Source organism: Labrus bergylta, chromosome 3 (genome assembly GCF_963930695.1).
Source record: "Labrus bergylta chromosome 3, fLabBer1.1, whole genome shotgun sequence".
Taxonomy (NCBI): Eukaryota; Metazoa; Chordata; class Actinopteri; order Labriformes; family Labridae; genus Labrus; species Labrus bergylta.
Window position 1 is genome coordinate 3,372,051 of NC_089197.1, and position 9,736 is coordinate 3,381,786.

The 9,736-nt window shown below is 44.0% G+C and overlaps 1 protein-coding gene across 1 annotated transcript; it reads right to left on the bottom strand.

Moving 5' to 3' along the window:
• Positions 1 to 260: 260 nt before the first annotated feature.
• Positions 261 to 9,358, bottom strand: dhcr7 (7-dehydrocholesterol reductase). Its single transcript, XM_065952493.1, has 8 exons — positions 9,242 to 9,358; positions 7,852 to 7,957; positions 5,707 to 5,929; positions 5,532 to 5,622; positions 5,174 to 5,387; positions 3,309 to 3,513; positions 2,423 to 2,554; positions 261 to 1,050 (listed from the first exon to the last, which is right to left on the bottom strand). Exons 1-8 carry the CDS (start codon positions 9,318 to 9,320, stop codon positions 586 to 588), a joined length of 1,515 nt encoding a protein of 504 aa, XP_065808565.1. The 5' UTR covers positions 9,321 to 9,358; the 3' UTR covers positions 261 to 585.
• Positions 9,359 to 9,736: the final 378 nt, after the last annotated feature.

Below are 9,736 nucleotides of genomic sequence, written 5' to 3' on the forward strand. Positions count from 1 at the left end.
TGTGTGTGTGTGTGTGTGTGTGTGTGTGTTGTAGAAGAAAGCAAATGTTTGTCAAAAGAGCAAGAATCTGAAATCTGGCTGGATTTTTTTGGGGGGGAGCTCTGAATATGTTTCAATCACAACATGATGAAAACAATGTTCTCACATTAACTGTTCATTTTGGGGGAAGTAAAGGTGAGTAAATGAGAAGTGAGGGACTTGTCATAAGGGCGTGTGGCCGTAAGCGTCGGCTGTGTGAACAAACAGGACGTAAACTTGAGCTTGGTCCTGCTTCTGTAGATTTATTGAAACATTTTTTTGAAAATGATCTTTATCATGTTAAACGGTCACAGTTTAGACAAAACAGAGGGCTGATGTATCAAAGTGTGATGTCGTCATAAACGGGACTCGTCCACAGCTCTCCACATGTCAAAGTTTAAAAACACATCAACTACAGAAGGAATGAAATGAAGTGCTAAATGTTATCACTGAGGTATTTTCTTCATATGTAAAAAATCACTGAGTCCACATGTCTAACCAGCATCTAGTGTTGCTTAATCTAAGCCCCCCATCCCCCCCCCCCCCCCTCCCTCCCCTTCTCTGCGTCTAAAACACTCCAGGAATCAGCCTGTAGGGAACAGTATCTGTGTAGCGCTTCCAGTCCTTCCCGTACTTGCTGCTGCAGCGGTGCTCGTCGCGCACGCAGCGATGCACCAGCAGGATGGTCATGTAAACGATGTAGAAGTAAGGCAGCACGTGTCCGAAGCCGCAGGCGGCGCAGTACGCCAGAGAGCCCATCAGGTCGCCGGTGTAGTTGAGGTGCCGCGCCACGCCCCAGAAGCCCGAGGTCATGAGCTTGCTGCGGTGGAGGCCTCCGTCGGCGGAGCGGTACGAGCACTCGATGAACGCCGGCTTCTGGCCCCAGATGGAGCAGGCGCCCTCGGTGCGTCGGAACAGGTCCTTCTGATGGTTGGTGGAGCGGAAGATGTAGTAACCGATGAGGCCGAGCAGCAGCACGGCCAGGGCGTGAGCGTCTGAGAGCTGGACCGGGTGGTAGACCAGGTACAGACCCTGAAGAGACACAAAACACATGTTGATACACTTACTGTTGTTACATTTAAATTAAAGCAGCAACATGAAACTTTACCAACTTAAAATAGAAGTTTCAAAGTTGATCTAATAACAGAGAGATCAGCGTCCAACCCATTTCCTGACAGCGCCACGGTCGCCTGCTTAAGGCACCTTCAAAGTCTTTCTATGTGATTTTTCACACTTAAATGTAGAAATCAAGTATCTCCTCTGAAAATAACTCTGTGAGTCATGACTGTCTACAATGGGTGTAACACCCGAGTCCCACTGTCTGTGATGTTTTCAGAGTTTTCAGAGTCCTATCTTCACTTTGTTTACATCGCCCGGACGGCCAGCTGACTCCTCCCCTCGTGTATAAAAGTTGTTTAATTGAGGGACTAGAGAAAAGAAGAATAACATACTGTACTCACTGCTTAACTGTGTTTCTAGATCACGCTCATTTCAGGTCAATTAACATGCAGTGTGAAGATACCAGCATAATAAAGATCGCTAGCATTAGCATGCTAACACAACAATGCAGCACGAGTTGTTTTGGTTTCATGCTGGTGCTCAAGGGCGACATCTGCTGGATCAAAAAATCGCATATAAAACCTATAAAATAGAAGTTTCAAAGTTGATCTAATAACAGAGAGTTCAGTGTCTATTCCATTTCCTGACAGCGCCACGGTCGCCTGCTTAAGGCACATTTGAGTAACTTTGGCAGCGGGCCACACTTCCAGTACAGAGAGAGTGACGGGCAAGAAGCCGGACTACATTAATTATTGACCCTTGTTGGTAATAATTGCAGAGGCTATATAATTATTATTTTTTTAGATTATTTTTTTGGCTTCTTGTGCCTTTAGTCGAGAGATAGGACAGTGAATACAGTCAGAAATCAGGGAGAGAGAGAGAGGGGAAAGACCTGCGGGAAAGGAGCCACAGGTCGGACCCGAACCCGGGCCGCCCGCCTGGAGGACCACAGCCTCCATACGTGGGGCGCACGCACTGCGCCACCAGCGCCCCGAGGCTATCTGTATCCACTTGAGAACATGCTTCTAGTTAAGGGTGTGCGACAGGGAGATCTTAGATCTTGAAGGGTTAGGATGTGTCGACGAGCACAAAGATGAAGGTCGGGGGTTCGATCCCCAGCTCCTTGTAACTGAAACCAGGCTGCCGCTGTGTTGATAAGGCCGTGGTCCATGAAGTGCACGCTCTACCAGGTGAGCTACCGGGACTCTCCTGATGCTCCACATTATCCCTCCTGTGTGTGTGTGTGTGTGTGTGTGTGTGTGTGTGTGTGTGTGTGTGTGTGTGTGTGTGTGTGTGTGTGTGTGTGTGTGTGTGTGTGTGTGTGTGTGTGTGTGTTTGTGTGTACCTGCAGAGTGTAGAGGTACGGGAGCCAGACGCAGTCCCCCCAGCCCAGATACCATCCAAAGTGGTCGTGGCAGATGTCGATGGTCTTCAGGTACCACGCCTCATTCCAGAAGAAATCCAACACATAGATAGCCTGCATGAAAAAAAAAACATGAAAGTTAATTCTCTGCTGTAAAGAAGCTTCAGAGAAGTCTGACAGATGATTGTGTCTTTAAACGGCTGCTTCAGAGTGAAGACCCTAAAACTCAAGTCAAAGAAGGACGGTCTGACTTCAGTCAGTGCTCAATAACCTTTCTGAATTTTTTTTTTTACCTTTCCTTCAATTGTGTACCCACCCTATTTAAATGATGTTCGTTAATCTGTTTCTTGATGACCCTGATGAACGCCACGAGCCGAAACGCGTCGGTCTAAATTGTTAATAAAGTTGATCTTCTTACTGCAAGTGTTGCTGGAGCATTTTGACCTCTTCTAAGCCTTTAACTCTTCATGCACCTTGTTAGTTGGTGAAGTTTGTGCCAGAAAATCCTCTTTTTCTTTGAGTCAGTAAAAGTAAAACACCTTTCATTGTTTTCTTTTTTCACCAGAACGTATGTGTTTCCTTCTCAATATAACGCTGTGCATTTAATAAACTAGATTATCATTTCTGGAAGTTCCTGATAATATCCTGCTGTGTTCTCACATCAGCTGAAAATGTGTCTGTTTGCGTTCACACATGACGCTGCTCCTGAAAATATCAGGAGTTTTCTGCACGTTTGAAAAACCTGATCGAAATCGGAGTTTGGTAAAACTAGTGTTTTGTGTCACACTTTGTTTTGTTTCTGTATTACAGATTTGATCACGTTTCTTCATCAGATTGAGATCAACACTTGAACCTGTCTTTACTCCACCTGCAGCACGTTGACCAGGATCATGGAGTTGGTGACGTGTCCGTACAGCTCCTGCTGCTTGGCCATGTAGGACAGGTTGATGAGGGTCCAGGCCACGATGCCGGGCCGCCCGTTGAAGAACAGCTTGAAGTCGAACCACTGGCCGATCCGAGGGTTGAACTCGATGCCCATCATGTAGTTGTAGAAGACGTTCCCCGTGAACTTACTGTCGATCATAAAAGAAATCAAGTTGATGATGTTTTACTCTAAAAACAAGAACATCATTTTAAACTTTATAAACACAAGACTAAACGTTTGTCCTTAGGAAGAAGGGGTCTCGAAGGGTCTCGGAGCCTTCTGGTCTCGGGTATGTCTTGGTCTCGGTTAGTGTGGTCTCGACTACAACACTACGACTACGGTTGTCATGACACCAGGATTTTAAACTTACTAGTAAAAATCACAGCAACGAAAATATAAGTCCCAGGTATCCAGCATCGGGTAACTTCTTGATTTTAAAGATCACAAATTGAAAAATAACTGCGGCACTTTGCTAAAAAACGATGCTAATGTTCTGCTACATGCCTGAAGATCTGCAGGTTTTTATATAGAAGTAAACACGTTTGCATTGAGCAAAGCCAGACTGTATAGACAACATTTATGTGTTAAAGCATGCTGTGTGCTGTAACAGTGAGGTGTTATACCTTTACAAATAATATATCAGCAAAATCGCATTTTGTTTGCATGCCATTTATTTTTCTGTCATTCGAAACATGTAAACACTTGTGTGGAAAAACTTGATCTTTATGCCTTCTTTTGTTGTGCCTATGTCTCCTCCTAACTACAATAACAGCAGCCTGTTGTGCGTAACACTGGTCTCCTGGGTTAGCACCTTCCTTTCAAAGGTGTTAAATACAGACACCGTCATAATCACCGCAGTTTTTGTCAGGCTTGGTAAATCACAAAGCGTGTACTAACTTGCTTGAATTTTCTCCTCCCAGTATTTCGCACACTCAGGCAGAAACGCCCCATATTGCATATTTATTAAAGCAAACGTACTAAATGGACAATGCGTGTTGTGTTGCTCATTTGAAAGACGCAATCCTCACTGCGCACCGTTAGTAGATCAGATAGCACTTTTTTGCCGGTAGTATTAAGTTTGTACATGTTTTAAAACACGCAAACCATAAGTCAATCAGGCCCATAGTGTTGTAGTGAAGACCAGACCAACCAAGACCAAGACATACACGAGACCAGAGTGCTCTGAGATCGAGTCAACACCAACACCATAAATATCTGTGGCGTGTCAGTCATTTAGTCGTTTCAGCCGTAACCGGGGGATAAAAATCAAACTACTTAAGTTATACATTCTTTTAGAAAGTAGTATTTTTCTTCTAATCAAAGTTATGACGTGGAAAAACAGTCGATCAGTGGTGGTCTTGATTTAAAGTCCTGAGTCCGACCAGTCTGAGACCGAGACAAGACAGAGTATTAATGCTTTCAGTTCTGAGAGCTTCAAAAAATGGTCTTCAGACCAAGAACAATTTTGAGTACTACAACACTAGTGCATTGGTATTTTTTAGGTACAGGTCTAACTTTGATCTATGTAGGGGTTTCTTTAAATCTTTGTTCTGGTTAAAATATATGTGAGGGGGGACAGCGGGTGTTGTGAGATGTAACATAAGTCTCATGTCATGTGTGTCTTTGTGAGCTGCTCCTGGATGCTTTTAAATTCCCTCAGAATCAATAAAGAATCTGTCTATCGATCTTATGATGAAAATAAATGTTATGGGAACACTCAAAATGTTTTAAACCCACTACATCAACATGTGTCTGAAATGTTCCCATGAGCCTGTGGAGACTCCTGGCCGACTCCAGTCCGGACTCACCAGTCTTCAGCGTTTGTGGGGAAGTAGTGGGCCTTTACGAAAGCAAAGGAGGCCACAGCGTAGCCCAGGATGTTGGCACACCACATCAGGGGGATCCAGTTGTCAAAGGCGATGGTGGGAGAGAACCAGTGGAAGTAGTGGGCGTTGGCAAACCACAGCGCGTGAGTGATGAGCCAGCACTGCAGCCCGTTGATCTCGTACTTATTAATCAGACCTGCAGCAGATAAAAGAAGTGTTTTAAAAACCAGGATATGACAATCACAAAAACAGGACACTTAAAAACCAGAATAAATAGATTTATATTAAAGGATGAATCATTTTGTTTTAAATCTCTTGTTTGTGTTCTTGCATGAAGTACCTGCAGGAGTTCGTGCTCCATCCTGGACTCCACCAACATAACCAAGAATGAATTTATGAGTAACATCAGGAACACACATGTACAGGAACACCTGAGGGACGACACAAACCGTTACCTGGTGACCAACAGTTCTTTAAATTCTCTCGCTTTCCTTTCATTTGTTGTCTCTACCCACCTGGAAAGCCACCCAGATGGCGTAGATCTTTGCAGCTGTCCAGGTGACGGAGGGCGCCCGGGCCCAGATGGAGAGCAGGGTAGTCTCTCCTCGGTACAGCTCCAACACGGGCTGGCTGATGGAGCACTGGTACTGGTCGCAGGCCATCACAAAGTAGAAGACGATGAACGGAGCAAAGCAGAGCAGGCCGATCACGCTGATCAGAGAAAACCAGTCCACCTCCCTGAAACACAATCAGACCCACATAAGGTCCAGGTGTGATGAGGAGTTCAGCATGACAGCAGATTCAAGCCGTGATGTAGGTCAGGCAAAGGAAGGAAAAACCCTGGGAAGTCCTCGTGATTGTGTCCTAAAAGTCCAAACTTAACGCTTATAGATGAGATTACACCGAGACATTAAAGGGGACTTACTATGAAAAATCCACTCCTACAGTGTTGTTGCATTTAAAGAGACACACACACCAAAATGGAGCGTTCTGAGAGAGCTGGTTTATACAGGGTCACAAACCTCCTCTGGTGCTTGATTCATGTTATATTTTGACCAAAGCACAGCACAGATGTTTCATTTAGACCACAGGGGACTGTTTGAAAAGGAGGAGGAGGGGGATCATATGTCCTCTTTAATGTTGTTATAACATTAAATAATTAACTTTACAACATCCATGTACGACTTCGGTGTCTTGACAGCTTGTGTAACGTAAATGTTCAGGTTCAAGTGTTGATATTTTGTCATTATGAACTGTATCACCTTCTATTTGAAAACACTTAACGTTGCTGTATCTTACCTTCTGCCCCGAGTGCAAACACGTTGCAGATATCAGTTAACCGTGCTCGGAGACCTTCACATTACACTGTCCCTGAATGCATCTTGTGTTAACACAGACAGCAGCTCTGTGAATGTGAACCAGACGTGTAACACTGTTAACTGAAACATTAAGTCATCCTGTGACCCGCCTGCTAAAACAAAAGCCTGTTTGTCAGGTTCACATGTCCTACCTCTGACCATCAGTTTACTTCAAAACACGGCTTTCTATAGTAAGTCCTCTTACACCAGACTACTGTGTGGTCAGATTAAAGGAGATCTGTTAAACTCATTCTCACTATTAACTATGTCAGTCTGGGACTCCTATTTGAGTAGCGCTGTGAGACGTGTAAATCAAAAACCTCTTTATTTATCTGATGCTAGTCTCAGTAAAATCCCTCATTTCAGCCTCTGCCTGAAACGCTTCATTTCAGCTACTGTCTCTTTAAGGCCCGCCTCCCCTCATGCCCACTGTCCTCTGATAGGCCAGTTTAGTGTGCAGTCGCAGGGAAATTTGAGTGTGTGTCCTGGTTGGGCGTGTCCTACAACTTAGCTCCATACTTTGCTCTAACACGTCGATAGATCCTGACGTCAGGTTCTCGTAATGTCTCGTTCAGAGCAGCAGGAAACCACATCCAAGCATCACGCCGACACTTGTGTATTTAGTGGTTATAAAAACTTTGGTGAGGTTTATTACGGACATACAAAGTCGTAAAATCTCACTCTGACATCTGTTTGTGCATGTGTGTGTTTGTCCACCTGTGTGTGCAGCAGTGAATTTAATCCCCTCACGGGATTAATAAAGTTTATCCTCTTCTTCTGCTTCTAAAAATCAAGGAATTACCCAACAGCGGACGCCTAAGATTTACTTTTTTGTTGCCTTGACAATGAAACATTTATCATCAATGAAATTAGATCTTTTCAGTATCATATTCAACTTCTGAATTCTGACAATCAGCAAAAAGCTCAATCTTAATGATATATCTTCATTAGTGTTTGCAGGTTAAACTTGATGCCGTGTGTGTTTTTATTTGGACAGATCCATCTGTGTCATATCATCAGAAATACTTTTAATGGCATGAGTTCACCTGGACTTTGTTCTCATCAATCAGAATCAGAAGTACTTTATAATCCCGGGCGTTAGAGTCGCTCTCAAACACAACATAGAAGTGTTGAAAAAATGATCGACCTGTTTACAGACAGATTGCACAAGTGTTGTAGTGAGGGTTTTTTTTAAATTAGTGCAGCCACAATAAAAATACAACAACAACGACGTTTAAGTTCTATTGATATTTGTTTTTTTGTTGTTTCTTGGTGACCTCCTGTGACAGAACGTGAACTCACCACGCTCTCCCCCACTGGGCCGGCTGCTCTTCATGCTCAGATGTTTTACCGTTGGCACCGGGCTGGGTCCGTCTCCTGGTGGCCTCCATGGCCACTGCTTTAACTGCTGAAAGATCATGAGGGTGAAGGATCAGATACACAGTAACATGTGCTGTACTCCTGTTTTATAATGCATGGGCTTTAAGTTAAAACATCAGGTATTAAATATGTAATGTAAACACAGCATGAGTGTGATTCCAGGTCACAACAAGTCGTTTAGTTTCACAAGTCAAAGAGTTATGCACAGATAATGAGATAAACGGGGGAATTAAAGAGCGTGTCCTTGGAGATGTGAGATAACAAACAGAGAGTGGAGGTCAGGTAGATTAATCTGACATTTACAGCACGCTCTAAAAGACTGCTGGTAACCTTTTTGATTCAACTAATACGTCAAAGTTTTGTGGATTATACAGCTATGGAAAAAGGGGGTTAGGTGCATGCAGTGCAAAACTGCAGGAGGAAGATGTGCCCGCACACTTCGCTCAAAAAGCAACAAAACGTTTTTATTCCATCTAAGACAAAACGTTTCAACCCCAGATCTTCAAGGTGATCATTTTAGTTTTTCATCTTCTTCCTCAAAATCTGCTTATGCAGCTATAAACACATTTAGGAATCAAAAAGTCCCTCTCTCTCCCTGTGTGTGTGTGTGTCTCTCTCTCTCTCTCTCTCTCCCTGTGTGTGTGTGTGTGTGTGTGTGTGTCTCTCTCTCTCTCTCTCTCTCTCTCTCCCTGTGTGTGTGTGTGTGTGTGTGTGTGTGTCTCTCTCTCTCTCTCTCTCTCCCTGTGTGTGTGTGTCTCTCTCTCTCTCTCTCTCTCTCTCTCCCTGTGTGTGTGTGTGTGTGTGTGTGTGTGTGTCTCTCTCTCTCTCTCTCTCTCTCTCTCTCTCTCTCTCTCTCTTCCACCCTGCTGACACACATTCACTCACTCTTCTTCTGGAGTAAAGGTGATGCCTGATCTGGAGTTTCAGTATTCACACTTAAAAAAAACTAAACTACCAAAAGAGCTGCTGACTCTGTTTAGTCCCACATGATGTTGGCATGCCCCCCCCCCACACACCCCCCCTCAACCCCCCCCTCATCCCCCCCACATCCACTGTTGCATAACGTAAACAAAACACACACATTTTAGTCGTTTTTGAAGATGTGTTCTGAAACCTGGATTAAATAAATTCATTTTCCGCCTTCTTAAAGTTCAACTTCTACTTTTATGCAAAGATCTGGATTGTCCGTTATGTTTGCACACGGCAGCACACATCTTCACTTTCATGTCGATGTTTTTAGATATGAATAAACGTAAAAAGAACCCGGATTATAACCCTGTTATAGATGCACAATGCCCGTCTGTCACTCACCCCCCGTGGAGAAGTGTCACACGATCAGCAGAGCAGCGGATCGTCTCGTCTTTCCTCCACAGCCAGGTGCTGCTTATCATGTAACAACTGGAGAGGGGATTCACCTTAGTGCCACACAGGCCCCCGCCCATAACGCCATTACGTATTTACATACAGCCAATGAGATCAAGTCGTGGGCGGGCTTGGGAATGCATAGTGCCATATGATTGGGGCGAGGCCAACTGGAGCCACCAGCAGCCCATTGACTCACCAGTGAGTGAAAGCTTTCTGCAGGCTGAAACAAAAGAGGCAAAATTATGAAACAGATGTCTTTAATTTCTGCTTTTATGTTCAATTTCCCTTAAAAAAAACGAATCCTGTAGTCAGATTAATTTTAGCACCTTGGCACGCTTCATGCACAATGGTCTACTCTTTCTACAAAGGCTGCTGTTTGTTTGTTTTTAATACAGAAGTAGGTGTGTTATACATTTGACACCATGAATTAAAATGTTCCAGG